Raw genomic sequence first — 24,994 nt, 5'->3', positions numbered from 1 at the left:
CTTAGTTTAAACTAAACATAGGTAGGCTCATATGCTAATTTCTAAGCCTTTGAGGGCTGCCTCTTATCACATGTTTTTTAAGTCTCTTTTCAACACAAAGAGACAGAAAGCACATGTGGGCCATATAGATAACACTGTGTTCAGGCACAGGGGGTTATTTAAGATTTAGCACAAGACAATACTAAATTTAAGACAATATTAATAAACAGTCACAGTCATGTGATCAGGGGGCTCGAAGAAGGTTTCTAGATACAAGGTAATCACAGAGGTAAAAAGTATATTAATATAACTGTGTTGGGTATGCAAAACTGGGGAATGGGTAATAAAGTGATTATCTATCTTTTAAAACAATAACAATTCTATGGTAGACTGTCCCTTTAAGTTTTACTTACAGGCAACTAAGGATTTCCGTCAATCATCTTCATTATTCATTGTTAATTCTGGAAAGCGTAAGGGTCAGAAAACTACGGCTACCTCTTTCTTTTTGGCTGAGAAGTATCATCCGCCTGGCATATGAGACTGCTGGACAGCAGCCTCCTGAAAGAATTACGGCTCATTCTACTAGGGTTGTGGCTTCCACATGGGCTTTTAAAAACGATGCATCTGTGGAACAGATTTGTAAGGCTGTGACTTGGTCGTCCCTTCACAGTTTTTCCAAATTTGATACTTTTGCTTCTTCTGAGGCTATCTTTGGGAGAAAGGTTCTTCAAGCAGTGGTGCCTTCCGTTTAGGTTTCTGTCTTGTCCCTCCCTTTCCTCCGTGTCCTATTGCTTTGGTATTGGTTTCCCACAAGTAAGGATGAAATCTGTGGACTCGTCATATCTTTGTAAAAGAAAACTAAATTTATGCTTACCTGATAAATTACTTTCTTTTAAGATATGTCGAGTCCACGACCCACCCTGTTCTTTTTAAGACAGTTTTTCTTTATATTTTTGTAAACTTCAGTCACCTCTGCACCTTTTTAGCCTTTCCTTTTTCTCTTCCTATACCTTCGGCCGAATGACTGAGGGTGGAGGGGAAGGGGATGGGCTATATATATATATACAGCTCTGCTGTGGTGCTCTTTGCCACTTCCTGTTAGCAGGAGGTTAATATCCCACAAGTAAGGAGGAAATCCGTGGACTCGTCATATCGTAAAAGAAAGTAATTTATCAGGTAAGCATAAATTTAGTTTTTCTCAAATTCCCAAGATTCCTCTTTAAAAGAAAGCCAAATGACATAAGGAATAAAGGGAGGGGTTCAATGTTTAAAAGTCAATACTTCTTTTATTCAGGAAGTGCTCCGCAATCACTCAAAGTACTCACTTCCCATAACCCCAAGTCAATACTTCAGGGTAACAGCTTACCCTACCCCAGGCATCTGACTCCTGTAATGCCATTTTGTGCGCTGTTGCGTAGAGGGGCTCCATGTCTCAAGGCTTTATGTGGTTCACAATCCACTGGCCCTCCTTTTCGCCTGTTAGCGTCTCCGCTTCTCATGTGGCACACACGGACACTTCCAATGACGTCAGTGTTGGGGGAGGAGGAGTAAAGTTAGGTGACCGGGTGGTGCTACGGAACTCTGCAGGAAGGTAAGGATCAACTGGATAATAGTAGTACTGTAGAAAGCATCGATCCACTCCTTCAATGGGTAAAAATAACACTTTATTCAAAACTTGTTTAAAAGCATAAATGGAAGCTGCAAGAATAGAACATAGCTGCTATGTTCTTTCCTTGGAGCTTCCGTTTATGCTTTTAAACAAGTTTTGAATAAAGTGTTTTTTTACCCATTAAATGAGTGGATCGTTTCATTTTGTTGCTTTCTACAGGCAAATGACATTAGCATATCCTCTGCGGGGAGAGCTTGGGGCCAGCTCAGTGCCTTTACTGAGACCATTGAGTGCTCCATAAGGTTCTGGTTCCGATGTCGGGGTTAGGCTTTCCCCTGTTAGCTCAGCAGATCATGCAGAAGGTGGTCCAGGAGTCCAGATAGCCATAGTGAGAGGGAGAGAAGGTGTTTGCACAGGGAGAGACGGACCCGGGTCACTCAGTAGTGGAGGGCTAGCCTATATGAGCCCCCTCCTGTACGTCATAGAGGGCGGTGCTAAAAATCGCATACTCTTGCGGTTTTCAAATTGCGGTGATTAATCGCGGTTTTAAACCGCATATGCGATTGTGCAGCCCTAAAATATATATATATATATATATATATATATATATATATATATATATATATATATATATATATATATATATATATATATATATATATATATATATATATATATATATATATATATATATATATATATATATATATATATATATATATATATAATATAATTTTTTTTTTTTTCCCCTCTATCTGAGCTTCAGGAAGCTCCAGCAGTCTCAGCTGTTAAGTTACAGCCGATAGCTGGAGTTCCTGAGCTCCAGGCATCTGCCCGCATATGAAACCAGAGTGCGATCGGTGCTCCGGTTTGATATGAGGGCATATGCCAGATCGTTAGACACTGACACTGTGCATGTCACAGTCTAATGATTATCTGCTGATGCCGGTGGGAGGGAACCGGGTAGGCTGCTGGATGGTCCAGCAGCGGAGGTGGAGTGGGATGGGATCTGATATTACCTGCAAGCTGAACCCACTGTTATAGGTTGTGGTTTAAAAGCACAAAACCTAATTCATATACACAAACCTGAAAATGGTATTTCTCATACGTTCTATACTCTGCAGCTGGTATATCAAGAAATTTAAAATTGTTTTTCCCTAATGTATTTTCAAAGAAACTGTCCCTTTAATATTGAGATAGCAGTGTTCTCCCCAGGCTAGGGTTGCCACCTTTTCATAAAAAAAACAGCCATGGTGAGCCAAAAAAGAGGCAGATTCACTCAATGCTGCATGACAGCACAGTGAGTTTCAGTGCTGTGGAGGTTAGCAGGACTCCACATAATACATATATAGGTGTTTATACCCAGTACACCTATATGCATACTACAGTTGGGTAAAACATATATAGGTGAGTATACCCAGTACATGTATATACATATTATAATTAAATACACATACAGTATATAGGTGTGTATACCCAGTACACATATATACATAATATAGTTAAATAATACACACAGGTGTATATACATAATACACCGTTAAATAATACACATATATATAGGTGTGTATAGCCAGTACACGTATATACATAATGCACAGTTAAATAATACACATATAAGGTGTTTTTACCCAGTACACGTATATACAAGAATCGTAAATATAAACAGGACTAGTATATGTATGTCCTCAAATGTATCTGTGCCCGATTACACTCCTATAAGAATACTATATATTTATAATGTCAGACACATACAAAATAGCCAGCCTGAGGTCCCGCCGCCGAAAGATTACTTTTAGACTCACCGGGCAGTGCAGGCACTGATGTCACCAATCTCAATCTCCGATGTCCCTAAAGACGTTCTACGACAGTAAAGCCCTCGGGGTAATTTGATGTCCAGGCTCCCTGACAATCCTGCGCTGCTCCCAGGGTTTGAAATCTCGGAGCGCCAAATACAGTTAACAATTTTTTTTTTTTATTCCTTCTCAGAACCTATTGCGCCAATAACCAATCAGAAAGCAGCAACTCACCAATACCGTCTAATAAACAAATGTTACAAGTGTATGGGCGTGTTCAGTCGCCTGATGCATAGTGCAGATTTAATGCTGACCTTGTGCACTTTGTCACTGATCATCCGTAAAACTGGTTAACTCTCTAGGTGTCAGCTGCTATAGTACTGAATTTAAAATTTTGCATTGCCGGTATATTACTAATGCTGGCACCAACTCCTAATCGCCGATTACCGGCTGGGTGGCAACCCTAGCCCAGGCCCATTTTAATTGTTGCACAACCACTTGATTTTACTGACCTGCTAAAATGTTTGTTGCTCAAATTTATTCTTGAATAAATGTTAATTTGTGCTTTCAATATAATAGAAAATATTACTCTGCCCCCACCCAGATACTTTATAATGCTACACGGCTGCTAACATTTTCTGTAAAGAACGCTGAGATAGTTTATATTGTTTTCATTGTTAATGTAATATTGCTAAATTTGAAATCCAAATAGTATTGAACTATGTGATGTTTGTAAGCAAAGTAAAATAGGTTCAAGAACATAAATGACAAAATATAAAAAGAAATGACTTTTCTTCTTTAAAAACTTTGTGAACATGTTATTTTTCTCTTGTTTGTGATAATCACCCTTTAGTAATGACTCAGTGGCTGTTTTAGCACTTGATGGTATATGTATGGGCACATCTTTGCTTATATTGCATCATTTCATCATAATAAATAAACCATTGCATATGTTTTGTATGAGTACATATAATATGCCTTTATGAATGTGAATTGTTATCCAGCATCTCCTGTATTTAAGAGAGTTGTTCAAGGGTTTTTGGTATTTTTCTTTACTACTTGGGGTACAACATTCACTATTTTTGTTTGTTACATATTAAATATAACACTGAAGAACGAAGAAACCTTTCAAATTTTCTTAAGTATAAGTAAATCTCTCTTTAGTAGTTTCATTGAATAACACACATGGCCAGCAGAATATATAAATAAAAGTACTCGTGGTAGAACCATCTTAAATTTTTTTTTTTTTTTTTAAAGTGTACCCATGTATAGATTACACTGCTGTAAATCACGTTAAAGGGACAGTCAAAACCAAAATTGTTGTGGTTTAAAAAGATATAATGCCTTTACCCTCCATTCCCCAGCTTTGCACAACTAACAATATATTGTTATATTTAACCTTTAAACCTCTAAATATCTGCCTGTTTTTTAAGCCACTGCAGAGAGCGTCTTATCGCATGCTTTTTTATTTGCTTTTCACAACAGGGGATTGCTAGTTCATGTGGGCCATATAGATAACATTGTGCTCACTACCGGAGTTGTGCATGACGCTGCACTAATTGGCTAAAATGCAAGTCAATAGATAATAAATAAAATGTCATGCGATAAGGGGGCTGTCAAAAGAGGCTTGGATACAAGGTAATCACAGAGATAAAAAGTATATTGATATAACCATGTTGGTTGTGGACAACTGTTGAATGGATAATAAAGGGATTATCTATCTTTTTAAACAATAACAATTTTTTTTAACGTTTACTGTCCCTTTAAAAGGGATTAGTAAATAGGAAAATGGTGCTTTTGGTCACATGTTATCAGTACTTTCAGTAAATTACAATTTTACATGCAGTTAAATGCTGAAGTGGTGCCTTATAGGTGCTGATTTGAAAAGTTAATTAAATACTGATTGGTGGCCGTGATCTGAGAATGCACTTGGACCAGTTTCATATTCGGGTAATGTTCCTTTTATGAAAGATTTTAGCCATTCTTTAACCAATATCAGTAGACGGTTATGCCTCTTCCTCTTGTAGAATGTTTGAAGTTCACCAGCCCAGTGGATTTCAGTTAGTTTTAAAACAAAGCAATTAATTTAGTAAATTTCTTAGGAATTTAAGAAATAAAATTTGTACAAAAGGACAATACATTTTGCTTAGATCTCACTCCTGGCCTTTTCATAGAAATTTTACACCCTCCCCCTAAAGGTAGTTTGCATGGAAATAGTCGAAACTTCACAAAGATGACACGCAAACGAGCAGAAGAACTGGATGCCCAAGGAGCTCCTAGAAAACGACTCCGGATCAATAACAAGGTAAACAGTCTGTATTTCCACTAGTTTTTTTCCTACTCTAGCTATTGCTATCTTTTACCAGGTACCCACAAGACTACTAGGCTTTTATTTTCTAGTTGCTTAAAGTTTTCCTTCGGTATCCTTATTTTATGGACCTTTTTTAAAAGTATTCTAATTGGGACATGAAGAGGCACTGTAAAAAATATCTCCCCCCCCCCCCCCCCCCCCATGTATATAGATATTATTCCTTTTTAGTTCTTGCAACTGAAATATCTGCTTTTGCTCATTAAAACTACTACCTAAGTATTCGCCTTTCTCTCTTCCTAGAGGCTCAAATCATGTAAATGGGCTTGTTTTTTAGAACAATTGGTGTTTTTTAATGAGTGAAAACTGCTCCTGTAGTATATTTCTGTATATAAAATAGCTATTTCCAATACATTTAATTCTCTGCAGCTAGTAGTAGTACAAGGCATTGGAAACACCTTAAGAGGTAGGAAGTTTAAAGGTGCAGTGTCCTTTTTAAGGATTTTATGGGGTATTTACTTTTTAAGTTTATGTATAGTAAGTTATGCTTTTTATTTTGTCCCCCCTTTTTTTAACATAATTTAAGAATGTAATCTTGGCCCTTAGAAAACACCTAGCTTGTTAGACCTATTTAATTGTGTGTTCATATGTATATGTTGATGTCTCAGGGTTTTAGGATTAGCTATTCCTTTTAAAATGTAACGTGTAAGGGAGATATCAAATACACTCACTACGTCTGAGGTCATGGCTCTGAGATCTCTAAAGCTGTAAAAACAGGTGGGGGGGGGATGGAGAATGTGTTTATTTTCCACTAATCCTTTTAAGGGGCTGTTTTAAAGGGAAAAAAACGTTTCTTGTTACTGCTAGAGATGTACGCAGTCATTCAAAGATTTAAAAGCAAAGGGGAAAAGTTACATTGTAATTGGATAAAATGCAGATAGTATATATTTTGTAGCATTAGTTTTCCTTTAGTAAAGTGACTAGGTTTAAAACCTTGAATATATCAAAAGTGAAATTGTTAATAAAAATGTAAAGATTGAGATAAACATCCCAAGCGGGCTTTTCAAGGATTATGTTGCTAGAATGCAAAACTATTTAAGATTTAATAACTAACAAAAATCATTTGTACTGCTGTGCTTAATTGCTAGGGATATATTATTATTATTTATTTTTTAAACATGGAAATTAAAAGCATTCTAGTTGTGTGTAAGATGCTACAGTTTATAAGAGAGACAGCAGATGCTAAAATAAAGGATAAAATGAGATTGCAATAATGGTTTATATCTAGCCTTGTATCAAACATTTACTGCTTTTCAATACCTTTCAACCATTTTAGTGTCAGTTGTTGCTGCTCATATTAATTATACATGTCATTTTACACGGACAGTACATTTTACTACCTTTTGCACATAGTGTGTTTAGTGGACAACTCACCTAGCAGACATTAGACGTCACAGTACTTCCTGCTTTTGTGACTGTTCAGCGTCTGCTCTCATGTTCTCTTGTTCCAGTCAACCACTAGAGGGCATTCAAGTATTTTTTGTGAATTTCTGGCTTGATATGCAGGGATATCTCTAACATCACAGCAACATCATTTCATAACGGTTTCATGTAAATATGTATAGTATTTTTCTCTGCAATATATATAATGAATTTGACAGAATGTAACTATACAATACTTGAGCATCTCCCAAGATGATGATGATATAATGCCATGACAGTGTCTATTTTCACAGTGCTACTAAATGATTGAGGAGTGTGGTATTTTAGATCTATGTAGCAGTAGTCTATAGTTTTATCTTCATTTTGTTTTCTGTAGCAAGGGGAACCCAGCAAAGAGAGAACTCCAAGAGTCTGTAGAGCCCGAGACATTGCCCCACTAAAGAACCAGCCAGGTAATGTTTCCCAAGTATGTTCTCTGAGCTACCAAGAGTGTAACTGTCCAGAAAATCCATGATTTTTAACTACATTTTCATGTTAAAAAGTGTTCTAAATTGTTACCTGGAAAGGCTAACCTGTATTGAAAAGCTATTAATGTTTTAATGCTGCCATTCTTGTTTTGTGGAAATCTTCAGACTCTGGTATCTTTCTCTATAAACAAGATTTGATAAATTAACAAATTAAACAAACAGGTTTGAGCATACCTAAGTCAGTTGGTTAGAATTGCTTCAGAGTTTTGGTTCATCTACTCATTTGTAGTTTGCATACTGTAGAATATTGCAGTGAGAAATGCATTTGTTGTTTAAATGACATTGGAACAGTAAAGATAAAGGTTTGCTGCTTTGGTTTTAGATAACTTGTTACTGTTGCAGTTCTGTGACACACACTGATTTGATTGGAGGCATTAATAACATTTAAGACTATTAAATGTTCAGTTATTACATATTCAGAATCTTCCTTCAAACTGGTTTAATAGAATAGTGAAGTCATCACACATGGCATTGCTTTGCTTTCTATTAAAATGCATTGCTGGCAGGTCTGGAAACATGCAGATCCTTATGGCAGAACTGTGGGAATCTCGGGAAAGCCAATTATTGCAACATCTTGCCAATTCTTAACAGTTTGAGAAACATAACTGAGGCACTGTTTTACAGCAATACACAGCCTTTCGGATGCTTGTAAGCCACTGAAGAAGCGAAGTCGGAGCTCAGCGACAGGATCCATTGCACTTGCTCTTAGCAAGACTTCCCCTGTATCGTTAACTGAGAATGAGGTAGAAGCCTTTCTTTTGTGGACATCTTGATTGTTTGCTGAACACTTCTGATGAATAATAGCTTGTTATTCCTGATGTGTGGGAGGGGTTTGTGTATGTATGTGGTTCTGTTAAAGGGACATTAAAGTCTATCTATCTTGATACACATTACGCAGTGTTCTCCACAGAAACTTTTGCAAGCCAGGTGGCATTATGAAGTAGCCAGAAAGGGCAGTATGTTTTGTAGTAATGTAACATTTTCTTCTAAAGCACACATTAATTGCATAATTTAACTTAAATTTATTTAATTATAATTTGTGCAATAAACTTTGAAAAAATTTAATATTGGCTAATTTTACCTGAATACTGATTTAAATTTTAGCCGCTTGGTGTACCTATTAAAATGGTCCTGGGGCGAACACTGTATATAATGAATTCAGACCTGTCACTCTTGGCTTATTGTGCTGAATTTTACAAATCTGAAAAAAATAAATAAATCTAAAACACTTGAACGCTTATTGAGTGTGTTCATCTTCTGTCCCTTGATTGTGGCCAGTTAGGGTTTGCTGTAAATGAGTTTGGGCCCTGCTATAAGCAATAACTGTGTAGTATTTATCTGGGTCATGCAAAAAGCAGCATTATAGAGAGTAACAAATTTGGTCTCAAGCCTTTCTAATGATCACGGAAGAAAGCACAATATTCAAAACTGTTTTCCACAAAAACAAGCATACTTATTGTATATTACTTGGTTTTCACTTGTTAAAAGTAATTTCTATGGATGCTTAAATTTAGTTAACTGTCCCTTTAACAATTTAAGTTCTAAAAAGGAGTATATTTCTCTTGTAAGGTGTATCCAGTCCACGGGTTCATCCATTACTTGTGGAATATTCTCCTTCCCAACAGGAAGCTGCAAGAGGACACCCACAGCAGAGCTGTCTATATAGCTCCTCCCCTAACCCCCACCTCCAGTCATTCTCTTGCAGCTCTCGACAAGATAGGAAGTATCAAGAGATATGTGGTGACTTAGTGTAGTTTTACCTTCAATCAAAAGTTTGTTATTTTTAAACGGTACTGGCGTTGTACTGTTTTTCTCTCGGGCAGAAATTAGAAGAATTATTCTGCCTGGAGGTGTATGATCTTAGCGGTTTGTAACTAAGGTCCATTGCTGTTCTCACACATAACTGAAGAGTATGGGAAAACTTCAGTTGGGGGAACGGTCTGCAGATTACCTGCTTTGAGGTATGTTCAGTATTTTTATTTCTAGAGAGATGATCAGTTCCAGAAAATGCTGACACAGCCTTGTGTAATTGAGGTAAGCCTGATGCAGTGATTTAACAGCGACTGGGATCATGCTTACAAAACAGGGTAATACTCATGTTAATACTCATATTACTTAGTGACAAAACGTTTACATGTTTCATAAATAGGACGTTTTTTCTCTGAGGGAGACAAGTCTTTATTTGGGGCCTAGTTTCCACATGGCTAGTCAGATTCTCCTAGGAGTATTTTCTTAAGGCCCCTCTGACATCCAGTACATGGTGGGAGGGGCCTATTTTCACTCTCTAGATGCGCAGTTTCCTTCAAACTGAGACATCCAGCTTCCCTAGAGGAGTCCTCTGGCATCTGAGGACCACTATAGAGGGTTTATTTCTTCCCTAAATCGAAATTGAGGGCAGGTAGGGGCCTCAGCAGAGCTGTGGCAAGGTGTTTAACTGTATTTTAACGGTGTTTAACGTTTTTTTAATCCGGTTTGGGGCCTAAAGAGTTAATCATCCATTTGCAAGTGGGTGCACAACGTTGCTTTAGTCCCTTACACACACTGTAAAAATTTCAAAGACTTCACTATATTGTTACACTGTTTTGCAGTTTAAGTGCTAGTTTTTTTCTCTTAAAGTGCATGTAAAGTCAATGGTATCGCACAATCTGAAAATGTTTATCAATAAAAATTAACTTAAGTTTAAGTCATCGTTTATTTTAAAAAGTTCAATTATATTGATCTATATACTTATTTAATGTGAATCTTCTTGCTTGCTTCCTCCGCCCTCCATTTTGGACCGCGTTTATAACCTTGATTGACACTGTAGTCAACTAATAATCAGTCATACCCCGTGGCGTGCAGCCCCTTTTCGTGTACGTCACTATTTATGCGCATGCGTCTTTCTGTATGCGCATGCGTAAACAAACTGCTCTTTGATTTAGAAGCGCTGCGCGTCCACGATTAGGCAGTGGATTAGATTAGGCAGTTAGGCAGTGGATGTTAAACGCATGCGCAAAAGAACAATACATCTTGAACGAGCATTTCAAATAAGTCATAGAGCGGGTGGGACCGCTCTATACGTTATGAGGAATAAATAGAGGAAGTAATGGATGGGAGGAGCTACAAGCGAAAACGGAGATAAGTTTTAAAATAAAATATATAGTGATTTTGCAAATTTGGTAAAAAAAAATAATGCGTTTTGATTAATACACTGACTATGAATAAATATATGTTCTTTAAAACTGCAAAATTTACATTCACTTTAAAGGCACAGTAACGTTTTTATTTAATTGCTGTTTCACATTTATTAAAGTGTTTTCCAAGCTTGCTTGTCTCATTACTAGTCTGTTAAACATGTCTGAAATAGAGGAAACTCCTTGTTCAATATGTTTAGAAGCCATTGTGGAACCCCCTCTTAGAATGTGTACCAAATGTACTGAAATTTCTATAAACTATAAAGACCATATTATGGCGCTTAAAGATTTATATCCAGGGGATTCTCTGACTGAAAAGAGGGAGATTATGCCATCTAGCTCTCCCCATGTGTCAGAACCTATAACTCCCGCTCAAGTGACGCCAAGTACATCTAGCGCGTCTAATTCTTTTACCTTACAGGACATGGCGGCAGTTATGAATGCTACCCTCTCAGAGGTATTGTCCAAACTGCCAGGGTTACAAGGAAAGCGAAACAGCTCTGGGGCTAGAACAAATACAGAGCTTTCTGACGCTTTAATACCTGTGTCCGATATACCCTCACAATACTCAGAAGCAGAGGCAGGTGAGCTTCTATCTGTGGGTGACATTTCAGATTCAGGGAAGGCGTTGCTTCAGTCTGATTCTGAAATGACAGCGTTTAAATTTAAGCTCGACCACCTCCGCTTATTGCTTAGGGAGGTTTTAGCGACTCTGGATGACTGTGAACCCGTTGTAGTGCCAGAGAAATTGTGTAAGATGGACAAATACTTTGCTGTGCCTTTTTACACTGATGTTTTTCCAGTCCTTAAGAGGTTTTCGGAAATTATTACTAAGGAATGGGATAGACCAGGTGTGTCGTTCTCTCCCCCTCCTGCTTTTAAAAAGATGTTTCCCATAGATGCCGCCATACGGGACTCGTGGCAGACGGTCCCTAAGGTGGAGGGAGCAGTCTCTACCCTAGCTAATCATACAACTATCCCCGTCGAGGACAGTTGTGCTTTCCTAGATCCTATGGATAAAAAATTGGAGGGTCTCCTTAAGAAAATTTTTATCCATCAAGGTTTTATTCTCCAGCCTTTTGCATGCATTGCCCCAGTCACTGCTGCAGCGGCTTTTTGGTTAGAGTCTCTTGAGGAGGCTCTACAGGTGGAGACCCCGTTAGATGATATTTTAGACAGGATTAAAGCTCTTAAGTTAGCCAATTCCTTTATCTCTGACGCCGTTTTTCATTTAACGAAGCTAACGGCTAAGAATTCAGGTTTTGCCATTCTGGCGCGTAGGGCGCTATGGCTTAAGTCCTGGTCAGCAGACGTTACTTCAAAGTCTAAGCTTCTTAACATCCCCTTCAAGGGACAGACCCTATTCGGGCCTGGTCTGAAGGAGATCATTTCTGATATTACTGGAGGAAAAGGTCACTCCCTTCCTCAGGATAGGTCCAGTTAAGGACCAAACAGAATAATTTTCGTTCCTTTCGAAACTTCAAGGGTGGCACAGCTTCAGTTTCCTCTAATGCAAAACAAGAGGGAAATTTCGCCCAGTCCAAACCAGTCTGGAGACCTAACCAGGCTTGGAACAAGGGGAAGCAGGCCAAAAAACCTGCTGCTGCCTCTAAGACAGCATGAAGGAGTAGCCCCCAATCCGGTACCGGATCTAGTAGGGGGCAGACTTTCTCTCTTCGCTCAGGCTTGGGCAAGAGACGTACAGGATCCCTGGGCACTAGAGATTGTTTCCCAGGGATATCTTCTGGAATTCAAAGGTTCAAACCAGATAAAGAGAGATGCATTCTTACGTTGCGTTAAAGACCTACTGGTTATGGGAGTGATCCACCCAATTCCAAGGGAGGAACAGGGGCAGAGTTTCTTTTCAAACCTGTTTATAGTTCCCAAAAAAGATGGAACGTTCAGACCAATCTTGGATCTCAAGATCCTAAACAAATTTCTCAGGGTCCCATCTTTCAAGATGGAGACAATCCGAACCATCCTCCCTATGGTCCAGGAGGGTCAATATATGACTACCGTGGACTTAAAGGATGCTTATCTCCACATTCCGATTCACAGAGATCATCAGTTCCTCAGGTTCGCCTTCCTAGACAGGCATTACCAGTTTGTGGCTCTTCCCTTCGGATTAGCCACGGCGCCAAGAATCTTTACGAAGGTTCTAGGGTCTCTACTGGCGGTTCTAAGGCCGCGGGGCATAGCGGTGGCTCCTTACCTAGACGACATCCTGATCCAGGCGTCGACTTTTCAAATCGCCAAGTCCCATACGGACATTGTTCTGGCCTTTCTGAGGTCTCTCGGGTGGAAGGTGAACAGAGAAAAGAGTTCATTCTCCCCTCTCACAAGAGTTTCCTTCCTAGGAACTCTGATTAGATTCAGTAAAAAGGAAAATTTTTCTGACAGAGGTCAGGATATCAAAGCTTCTAACTTCTTGCCGTGCTCTTCATTCCACTTCTCGGCCGTCGGTGGCTCAGTGTATGGAAATGATCGGCCTGATGGTAGCGGCAATGGACATAGTTCCGTTTGCCCGCCTACATCTCAGACCACTGCAACTTTGCATGCTCAATCAGTGGGATGGGGACTACACGGTTTTGTCTCCTCTGTTAAATCTGGATCAAGAGACCAGGGATTCTCTTCTCTGGTGGTTATCTCGGGTCCATCTGTCCAGGGGAATGAGTTTCCGCAGGCCAGAGTGGACTATAGTGACGACAGATGCCAGCCTTCTGGGCTGGGGCGCAGTCTGGAACTCCCTGAAGGCTCAGGGTTTGTGGACTCAGGAGGAAGCCCTCCTTCCGATAAACATTCTGAAACTAAGAGCGATATTCAATGCTCTTCAGGCTTGGCCTCAGCTAGCTGCGGTCAGATTCATCAGATTTCAGTCGGACAATATCACTACTGTAGCCTATATCAACCATCAAGGAGGAACAAGGAGTTTCCTGGCAATGATGGAGGTTTCCAAGATAATTCTTTGGGCAGAGGTTCACTCTTGCCATCTCTCAGCTATCCATATCCCAGGAGTAGAGAACTGGGAGGCGGACTTTCATCCGGGGGAGTGGAAGCTCCATCCGGAGGTATTTGCCCAGCTGATTCAACTAGGGGGAACTGGATCTGATGGCGTCTCGTCAGAACGCCAAGCTTCCTCGTTACGGGTCCAGGTCAAGGGATCCCCAGGCAACGCTGATAGATGCTCTAGCAGTGCCCTGGTCCTTCAGCCTGGCTTATGTGTTTCCACCATTTCCTCTCCTCCCTCGTCTGATTGCCAAGATCAAGCTGGAGAGAGCTTCAGTGATTTTGTTAGCACCTGCATGGCCACGCAGGACTTGGTATGCAGATCTGGTGGACATGTCATCCTTTCCACCATGGACTCTGCCGCTGAGGCAGGACCTTCTACTCCAAGGTCCATTCAAACATTCAAATCTAATTTCTCTGCGCCTGACTGCTTGGAGATGGAACGCTTTATTTTATCAAAACGTGGTTTCTCAGAGTCGGTCATTGATACCTTGATTCAGGCTCGAAAGCCTGTCACCAGGAAAATCTATCATAAGATATGGTGTAAATATCTTCATTGGTGTGAATCCAAGGGTTACTCCACGTAAGGTCAGGATTCCTAGGATATTATCTTTTCTCCAAGAAGGATTGGAAAAGGGATTATCGGCTAGTTCCTTAAAGGGACAGATTTCTGCTCTGTCTATTCTTTTGCACAAGCTTCTGGCTGATGTTCCAGACGTTCAGGCTTTTTGTCAGGCTTTGGTTAGAATCAGGCCTGTGTTTAAACTTGTTGCTCTGCCATGGAGTTTAAATTTAGTTCTTAAAGTTCTTCAAGGGGTTCCCTTTGAACCTTTGCATTCCATAGATATTAAGCTTTTATCTTGGAAAGTTCTATTCCTAGTAGCTATCTCTTCGGCTCGAAGAGTTTCAGAGTTATCTGCCTTACAGTGTGATTCCCCTTATCTGATCTTCCATGCAGATAAGGTAGTTTTGCGTACCAAACCTGGGTTTCTTCCTAAGGTGGTATCTAATAAGAATATCAGTCAGGAAATTGTTGTTCCGTCACTGTGTCCTAATCCTTCAAAGAAGGAACGTCTGTTACACAATCTTGACGTGGTTCGTGCTTTAAAGTTTTATTTTCAAGCTACTAAGGATTTTCGGTAAACATCTGCATTGTTTGTTGTATATTCTGGAAAGAGAAGAGGCCAAAAGGCTTCGGCAACTTCTTTCTTTTTGGCTGAGAAGCATAATCCACTTAGCTTATGAGACTGCTGGCCAGCAGCCTCCTGAAAGAATTACAGCTCATTCTACTAGAGCGGTAGCTTCCACATGAGGCCTCTGTTGAACAGATTTGTAAGGCGGCGACTTGGTCTTAGCTTCATACTTTTTCTAAATTCTACAAATTTGATACTTTTGCTTCCTCGGAGGCTATTTTTGGGAGAAAGGTCTTACAGGCAGTGGTGCCTTCCATTTACGTTCCTGCCTTGTCCCTCCCTTCATCTGTGTCCTAAAGCTTTGGCATTGGTATCCCACAAGTAATGGATGAACCCGTAGACTGGATACACCTTACAAGAGAAAACAAAATTTATGCTTACCTGATAAATTTTTCTCTTGTGGTGTATCCAGTTCACGGCCCGCCCTGTCACTTTAAAACAGGTGTTTGTTTTTTTTAAATTAGTCACCACTGCGCCCTATAGTTTCTCCTTTTTCTTACTTGTCTTCGGTCGAATGACTGGAGGTGGGTGTTAGGGGAGGAGCTATATAGACAGCTCTGCTGTGGGTGTCCTCTTGCAGCTTCCTGTTGGGAAGGAGAATATCCCACAAGTAATGGATGAACCCGTGGACTGGATACACCACAAGAGAAAGAAAGAGAGAAAGAAATTTATCAGGTAAGCATAAATTTTGTTTTTCAGACTTTTTGCATTACAATATCATTTTTGTCTGAGACTTCCGGCAATATAAATGCTTCATTGTGAACATAAATCACTTGGAAATAGCTTTCTAAAATATAAGAACATCATTATTGCTTCAGAGGTTCACAAGTACTGCATTGTTTTTTTTATATTACTTTGTATTTTTAAAGTTTAACTAGCAATCATTTTGAAATATCAGGATAGTGATATAAGGCAATAAAAAGTTAATTGTATATGACCTTAGTGATATTTACAACCGATTGTAGTTTATGGACTTAGAGACAGCATACACCAATTTTCATATAACTGTATGTAATAGACACTACTGTAAAGAATAATATGCACAGATACTGATTCAGTATAAAACGTTTAGCACTGTTAATTAGATAAGCAGGAACACCCAGGGAAAGTGACTAAATTGCAGACACCCCCCTCCCCTGCATATGAAAAGACAGATTATACAAACAGAAGCCAGCAGTAGACTGGAAAAGCGCGCATATACTTCTGACACTGAGGGGTTTGGTTAGGAGTCTGAAAATCTGCTAAAAAAATAAGCAAAACTATATATTGTTACAAAAACACTCCCAGATAGGCTATATAAATGGATCATCTACAAAACATTTATGCATAGAAAAATTTGGTGTATAATGGCCTTTTAAAGATGAAATTGTTAAAGGGACATGAAACCCAAATGTGATTTCTTTCACGATTTAGAAAGAACATGCAACTTTAAACAACTTTCTAATTTACTTCTATTATCTAGTTTGCTTTGTCTATTGCTATACTTTGTTGAAAAGCATATCTAAATAGGCTCAGTGGCTGCACATAAATGCCTTGTGTGATTGGCTCACCATGTGCATTGCTATTTATTCTTAAACCAGTATCTGAAGAATTAAGCAAATTAGATAATGTGTAAGTAAGTTGGAATCTTTGAATTATTATATTCTCTATCTAAATCATGACAGAAATATTTTGGGTTTCATGTACCTTTTTTAAATAATTTGATAGAGATCATAGAACTAAACACATGTGAACACTGCATATTAAGCTGAGTGCAAGTTTGCACCTAGACAGCCTGTCTGAACTGATTTAATAAATGATAATGTATGTTGTGCCATACATCTTTGTTCATTTTGGTGATCAAGATTTATTTTGAATACTACCAATTTAGCAGACCTCTGCGTTAATAAATATTGGATAACGCAATCTGTTTAGAGAACGCTAAACGGATAGTTAACACCTTGCAAGACAGCAGAAAGGTCTCATAATTACATCGGACAAGTCTAAATGTTTTCAAAACAAAATATCATATTTTTAATTGCAATTGTTTATCATTATCCCAAGTCCACCTCCCTCTTTGCCTTAATTATAGAAGCCAATCCGGGCTTTAGTCTGCTTACTATAAGTATGGTCAAAGTTATTTAATTAGTTTAGAGTGAATTATTTTGCAGTTATCAGCTAAAGCCAAATAGTTAAAGAAATATAGCTTAACTTTGAAAGATCATAATAGTGCATTTCCAGCTCTAAGAATTAAAAATATCAACAATTTTCATAGTTAAAGGGACAGTCAACATTAAATTGTTATTGTTTAAAAAGTTAGATAACGCCTTTACTACCAATTCCCCAGCTTTGCACAACCAATATTGTTATATTAAAATACTTTATAACATTTAAACCTCTAGGCTCCTGCCTATTTCTAAGGCAATATAGACAGCCTCTTAATCACATTCTTTTTATTTGCTTTTCACAGCAGGAAGACTGCTAGTTCATGTGGGCCATATAGATAAAATTGTGCTCACGCCTGTGGGTTGTGCACAACACCGCTAAAATGCAAGTCGATAATAGTCATGTGATCAGGGGGCTTTTAAAAGAGGCTTAAATACAAGGTAATCAGAGGTTAAAAGTATATTAATATAACCATGTTGACTTTGCTAAACTGGAGATTGGTTAATAAATGGATTATCTATCTTTTTAAACAATAAAACATTTTGCATTGACTGTCCCTTAAAGGGATAGTAAAGTCCAAATTAAACTTTCATGCTTCAGATAGGGCATGTCATTTTAAACAAATAAAAAGTCTAAAGGTAAATTTAAGGCTCCTAATCGTTTTCGTTCCTTTCGTCAGAATAAGGAACAAGACAACTCCTTCCCCTAAGGCTTCTGGTTCCAATTGGAGACCATCTTCAAATTGGAATAAAACCAAACCTTATAAGAAACCAAATCCAGCCCCCAAGTCTGCATGAAGGTGCGACCCTCAATCCAGTTCAACTAGTGGGGGGCAGATTGAAATCATTTCAGGAAATTTGATCAGGTTCCGTTCAGAATCGGTGGATTCAGAATATTGTGTCTCAAGGGTATCGAATAGGGTTCAGAATGAGACCTCCCGTGAGAAGATTCTTTCTCATGTTCCAACAAATCCTGTGACGGCTCAGGCTTTTCTGACGTGTGTTTTCAGATCTAGAGCTTTATGGGGTGATTGTTCCAGTTCCTCTAAAGGAACAGGGTTTGGGGTTCTATTCAAATCCTATTCATTGTCCCAAAGAGAGAATTCTTTCAGACCAGTTCCAACTTTCAAGATGGTGACAATAAGGACTCCTCTGCCTTTTGTTCAGCCAATGGCATTTTTGTCCACAATAGACTTACAGGATGCTTATCTTCATATTCCAATTCATCCAGACCTCTATCTGTTTCTGAGATTCTCTTTTCTAGACGAGCATTACCAGTTTGTTGCTCTTCCATTTGGCCTAGCGACAGCTCCAAGAGTGTTTTCAAAGGTTCTAGGTGCCCTTTTTATCTCTAATCAGACTGCAGGGTATTTCGGTGTTTCCTTATTTGGACAATATCTTGGTACTAGCTCAGTCTTTTTGTTTAGCAGATTCTCTCACACGAAACTAGTGTCGTTTCTTCAAAGGCATGGTTGAAGGATCAATTTACAAAAGTTTAATTGCTAAGACAAAGGTCACCTTTTTAGTCTTTAACAGACAAGAGACGAAATTGGTATTAGCTTGTCTAAACCTTCAGTCTCGATCGTTACCTTCAGTAGCTATGTGCATTGAAGTTTTAGGTCTTAGGACTACAGCATCTAACGCGATCCCCTTTGCTCGTTTTCGTATGAGACCTCTGTAGCTTTGCATGCTTAATCAATGGTGCAGGGATTATACTCGTATCACAACTAATATATTTAAATCCTAACATTCTACTATCTCTGTCATGGTGGTTGGACCATCATCGGATTGTTCAAGGGGCCTCTTTAGTTAGTCCTTCCTGGGCTGTGATCTCAATAGACGCAAGTCTTACAGGTTAGGAAGCTGTCTGGGGTCTCTGACTTCACAAGGGGTTTGGAAACCTCAAGAGGTGAGGTTACCAATCAATATTTTAGAACTTTGTGTAATCTTCAGAGCTCTTCAGGCTTGGTCTCTGTTAAAAAGAGAACTTTTCATTCATTTTCAGACGGACAATATCACAACAGTGGCATGTGTCAATCATCAGGGAGGGACTCGCAGCTCTTTAGCAATAAAAGAAGTATCTCAGATACTTTCTTGGGTGGAGTCCAACTCTTGACTATTTTCTGCAATTGATATTCCAGGAGTAGACCATTTCTGCAATTGATATTCCAGGAGTAGACCATTGGGAAGTAGATTATCTCAGTCGTCAAGACTTTGCACCCGGGGGAGTGGTCTCTCCATCCAGATGTGTTTCATCAGATTGTACAAATGTGGGGGCTTCTAGAAATGGATTTGATGGCCTCTAGTTTAAACAAGAAACTTCCCAGATATCTTTCCAGATCCAAGGATCCTCAGGCAGAGATGGTGGATGCTTTAGCAGTTCCTTGGTTTTACCAACCTGCGTACATTTTTCCGCCTCTAGTTCTTCTTCCAAGGGTTATCTTCAAGGTCATTATGCAACAATCTCGTGTTTCTGATTTCACCAGCATGGCCTCACAGGTTCTGGTATGCGGATCTTGTTTTTCCATCAGGATCTCAAATCTCTAAATTTGAAGCTATGGAAATTGAATGCTTAGTTCTTAAACATAGGTTTCTTTGACTCAGTGATTAACACTGTTACAGGCTCGTAAGTCTGTTTCCAGAAAGATTTATTATCGAGTTTGGAAAACCTATATTTCATGGTGCTCCTCTCCTAATTTTTCTTGGCATTCTTTTAGAATTCCTCGGATTTTACAATTTCTTCAGGATGGTTTGTATAAGGGTTTGTCTGCAAATATTTTGAAAGGACAAATTTCTGCTCTTTCTGTTTTATTTCATAGAAAGTTTGCTAAACTTCCTGATATTCACTTTTTTGTTCAGGCTTTGGTTCACATCAAACCTGGTAAGTCTTTCTCCGGCTTGGAGTCTTAATTTGGTTTTAAGGATTTTGCAGGCTCCTCCTTTTGAGCCTATGCATTCTTTGGATATTAAACTACTTTCTTTGAAAGGGTTTTCTTTTGGCCATCTCTTCTGCTAGAAGAGTTTGAGTTGTCGGCTCTGTCTTGTGAGTCTCCTTATCTGATATTCCATCAAGATAAGGTGGTTTTACGGACTTCGTTAAATTTTTACCTAAGGTTGTGAATTCTAACAACATTAGTAGGGAAATTGTTGTTGTTCCTTTGTGTCCTAATCCAAAGAATTCTCTTGAGAGATCTCTACATTCTTTGGATGTGGTAAGAGCTTTCAAATGCTATGTTTAAGCTACTAAGGTTTTCAGAAAGACTTCTAGTTTATTCATTATTTCTTCTACAAGATATGACAAGTCCACGGATTTCATCCTTGTGGGATATTAACCTCCTGCTAACAGGAAGTGGCAAAGAGCACCACAGCAGAGCTGTATATATATAGCTCCTCCCTTCCCTCCACCTCCAGTCATTCTCTTTGCCTGTGTTGGTACTAGGAAGAGGTAAAGTGAGGTGTTAGTTTTAGATTCTTCAATCAAGATTTTTTTTTTTTAAAATGGTGCCAGTGAGTACTATTTTTTCCACAGGGAGAAATCGTCAGTCTGGATTCCCAGGAGGAATGGAGACATTTATTTTTTCTGCCCTGATGTTGATGATCTTAGCAAACGTTATCTAAGATCCATTCTGGTTCCCACAGAGCTTCTGAAGGTAGTGCAAGAAATATCTTCAGTGTGGAGAACAGTGTCATGCTACAAGCAGCATTGAGGTATGTTCAGCCCTTTACTTCTGGGGAGACTTGTTATATCAGAACTGGCTGACATTATTCCCTACAGGGGAAGGGGGATGCAGTAGACCTATATGCTTTGTGGTGGTACTGGAATTACTGTGTTTTATATTGAATACTATATTTTTTATGTCACTCAATATGGGCTAGACACTGGGAGATGCTGTTGAGAGACTGTCCTATTATGCATAATTGACCTAGTAAGATGGCTGTTTATTGCGAGTTGGCATAGAAAGATGGCTGTTTATTGTAATAGTTTTTATTATACATTAGGGGACCACATGGCTTCACTGAATTTTCTTCCCATGCGGTTATGGGGAAGGCTAATGCGACGCCCATGGGGGACGGGGCCTATTTCATGCGCTCAGACGCACAGTTTCAGTATAAGGCAGCAAAGCCCTAGCTCCGGTGGGGCCCAAGTTAGTTTTTCCATCACCGGATCGTTATTGTCACAGATTTGAGTACTCTGAGGGCAGGTAGGCGCCACAGCAGAGTGTGGCGAGGTGCAGGGGCTGATATTTTAAAAACTTGGTTATATCGACTTAACATGCTATAAATGTGACTTAGCATTTTCTACAAACTGTGCAATATTAATTAGCTAATATGAGCTCCTTATTAGAGTTTTCATTGCTGACAAATCGTTTTTTGTAAGATGCAGAAAAATTGTTGCGCTTTTATTATTTAAAGGCGCAGTACTTTTTTTTTTTTTTTTTTTTAGTCAATAAATAAGGTTAAAAACGACTATTGTTGTTGTTGCTAGTCTAACATGTCTGAACTTGAGTAAACTCCTTGTTCTATGTGTTTAGAGGCCATTGTGGAACCCCCTCTTACTTTGTGTACCTCTTGTACTGAAAGGGCCTTACAATTTAAAAAGCATATTTTATGTAAAGAAAGTGTGCCTAAGGATGATTCACAGTCTGAGGAGAATCAGGATATGCCGCCAAATCCTAAAAGGATTTCGGAAGTTATGAAGAGGGATTGGGACAGACCGGGTATTCCGTTCTCACCCTCTCCTAATTTCAAGAAAATGTATCCCATATCTGACACTGTTCGGGACTCTTGGCAAACAGTCCCTAAGGTGGAAGGAGCTATATCTACCCTGGCTAAGCGTACAACTATTCCTATTGAGGACAGTTTCTTTTAAAGACCCTATGGATAAGAAATTGGAGGGTCTTCTAAAGAAAATGTTTATTCATCAGGGTTTCCTTTTACAACCAACGGCCTGCATTGTACCAGTTACCACTGCGGCGGCCTTCTGGGTTGATGCTTTAGAAGAGTCTCTTAAGACTGAGACTCCTTTAGAGGATATTTTAGATATAATTAAGGCTCTTAAGCTGGCTAATTCTTTTATTACAGATGCCGCCTTTCAGATTGCCAAGTTGGCGGCTAAGAATGCCGGATTTACTATTTTAGAGCGTTATGGTTAAAATCTTGGTCTGCTGATGTGTCATCTAAGTCAAAGCTTTTGGCTATTCCTTTCAAAGGGAAGACCCTTTTTGGGCCTGATTTGAAAGATAATTTCTGACATTATGGGAGGTAAGGGTCATCTCCTACCTCAGGATGGAACTGCTAAACTGAGGGGTAAACAAAATAATTTTCTTTCCTTTCGGAACTTTAAGGGAGTCCCCTCTTCTTCCGCCAATCAGGAAGGGAATTTTGCTCAGGCCAAGTCTGTCTGGAGACCCAACCAGGCTTGGAACAAGGACAAAAAACCCAAGTAGCCCGCTGCTGCTACCAAAACAGCATGAAGAAGCGGCCCCCAATCCGGGACCGTATCTAGTAGGGGGCAAACTTTCACTCTTTGCCCAGGCTTGGGTAAGATGTTCAGGATCCTTGGACACTGAAAATCATGTCCCAAGGGTATCAGATGGAATTCAAAGGTTTTCTCCCAAGGGTGAGGTTTCTTCTTTGTCGATTGTCTGCAGACCAGACAAAGAGAGGCGTTCTTACGTTGTGTAAAAGACCTCTCTACTATGGGAGTAATTCGTCCCGTTCCAAGACTGGAACAGGGACAGGGGTTTTACTCAAATCTTTTCGTGGTTCCCACGAAACAAGTTTCTCAGTTTCCCATCCTTCAAAATGGAGACTATTCGAACAATTCTGCCATTGATCTAGGAGGGTCAATATATGACTACCGTGGACTTGGACGCATACCTTCATATTCCTATCCACATTGATCATCATCAGTTCCTAAGGTTTGCCTTCCTGGACAAACATTTTCAGTTTGTGGCTCTTCCCTTCGGGTTGGCCACAGCACCCAGGATCTTCACGAAGGTTTTAGGGTCCCTTCTGGCGGTTCTCAGGCCGCGGGGTATTGCAGTGGCGCCTTATCTGGACGATATTCTGATCCAGGCGTCTTCTTACCATCTGACAAAGTCTCATACATACATGGTCCTGTCCTTTCTAAGGACTCACGGGTGGAAGGTGAATTTAGAAAAGAGTAAATTCCACAGACCAAGGTTCACTTCCTGGGAACTCTAATAGATTCCATATCCATGAAAATTTTCTTGAGAGGTCAGAAACTTAAAAATTCTGAATACATGCCGAGCCCTTCAGTCCAATCCTCGGCCATCAGTGGCCCAGTGCATGGAGGTAATTGGATTGATGGTGGCGGCAATGGATATCATTCCGTTTGCTCGTTTTCATCTCAGACCACTACAGCTGAGCATTCTCAGACAGTGAAATGGAGATTATGCAAATTTGTCTCCTCAGATAGATCTGGATCAGGAGACAAGAGACTCTCTTCTTTGGTGATTGTCTCAGGATCATCTATCCCAAGGGATGTGCTTCTGCAGACCCTCATGGGTGATAGTATGACGGACGCCAGCCTTCTAGGTTGGGGTGCAGTCTGGAATTCCCTGAAGGCTCAGGGTGTGTGGACTCGGTCGGAGTCACTTCTTCCAATCAATATTCTGGAATTGAGAGCAATATTCAATGCGCTTCAGGCGTGGCCTCAGTTGGCTTTGGCCAAATTCATTCGCTTTCAGTCGGACAACATCACGACTGTGGCTTACATCAATCATCAGGGAGGAACAAGGAGTTCCTTAGCGATGACCGAAATATCCAAGATAATTCGGTGGCTGGAGGCTCACTCTTTTTATCTGTCAGCAATCTACATCCCAGGAGTGGACAACTGGGAAGCAGACTTTTTAAGCAGACAGACGTTTCATCCGGGGGAGTGGGAACTCCATCCTGAGGTCTTTGCCACTCTGATCCTCAAATGGGGGAGACCGGAGTTGGATCTGATGGCATCTCGTCAGAATACCAAGCTTCCAAGATACGGATCCAGGTCAAGGGATCCTCAGGCCGAACTGCGTGGCCTCGCAGGACTTGGTATGCCGATCTAGTGGACATGTCCTCTCTGCCGCCGTGGAAGCTTCCATTGAGGCAGGACCTTCTCATTCAAGGACCCTTCCAACATCCGAATCTGGTTTCTCTTAAGCTGACTGCTTGGAGATTGAACGCTTGATTTGATCTAAGCGGGGGTTCTCTGATTCGGTCATTGATACTTTGATTCAGGCACGTAAGCCTGTCACTAGAAAGATCTATCATAAGATATGGCGTAAATATCTTTTTTGGTGTGAATCCAAAGGCTACTCATGGAGTAGAGTTAGTATTCCCAGGATTCTGTCTTTTCTCCAAGAAGGATTGGAGAAAGGGTTATCAGCGAGTTCCTTAAAGGGACAGATCTCTGCTTTGTCAATTTTACTACTCAAATGTTTGGCAGATGTTCCAGACGTTCAGTCTTTTTTTGTCAGGCTCTAACCATAATTAAGCTGGTGTTTAGACCAATTGCTCCACCCTGGAGTTTGAATTTAGTTCTTAATGTTCTTCAAGGGGTTCCGTTTGAACCCATGCATTCCATAGATATTAAGTTATCTTGGAAAGTTTTGTTTTTGGTTGCTATTTCTTCTGCTCGTAGAGTTTCGGGGCTTTCACGTTACAATGTGATTCGCCTTATCTTCCATTCTGATAAGGTGGTCTTACGTATCAAACCTGGTTACCTTCCTAAGGTTGTTTCTAATAAGAATATTAATCAGGAAATTGTTGTTCCTTCTTTATGTCCTAACCCTTCTTCTAAGGAGGAGCG

At 39.7% G+C, this 24,994-nt stretch overlaps 1 protein-coding gene across 3 annotated transcripts in view; it reads left to right on the top strand.

Annotated features, from left to right (window-relative positions):
- The window catches only part of LOC128650345 (histone-lysine N-methyltransferase NSD2), a 448,512-nt gene that overhangs the window by 240,237 nt on the left and 183,281 nt on the right, over nt 1-24,994 (top strand). For 2 of the 3 annotated variants that reach the window (XM_053704217.1, XM_053704218.1), the window contains 3 exons: nt 5,583-5,689; nt 7,512-7,587; nt 8,287-8,405. In XM_053704217.1, the coding sequence (XP_053560192.1) occupies nt 5,583-5,689; nt 7,512-7,587; nt 8,287-8,405 (302 nt within the window). Of the gene's footprint in view, nt 1-5,558; nt 5,690-7,511; nt 7,588-8,286; nt 8,406-24,994 lie in introns of all 3 variants that reach the window. The other variant, XM_053704216.1, reaches the window with a different exon arrangement.

This window comes from Bombina bombina, chromosome 2, assembly GCF_027579735.1.
Source record: "Bombina bombina isolate aBomBom1 chromosome 2, aBomBom1.pri, whole genome shotgun sequence".
Taxonomy (NCBI): Eukaryota; Metazoa; Chordata; class Amphibia; order Anura; family Bombinatoridae; genus Bombina; species Bombina bombina.
The sequence above is the reverse complement of the archived record's forward strand: the minus strand, read 5'-3'. Positions and strand labels throughout refer to the sequence as shown.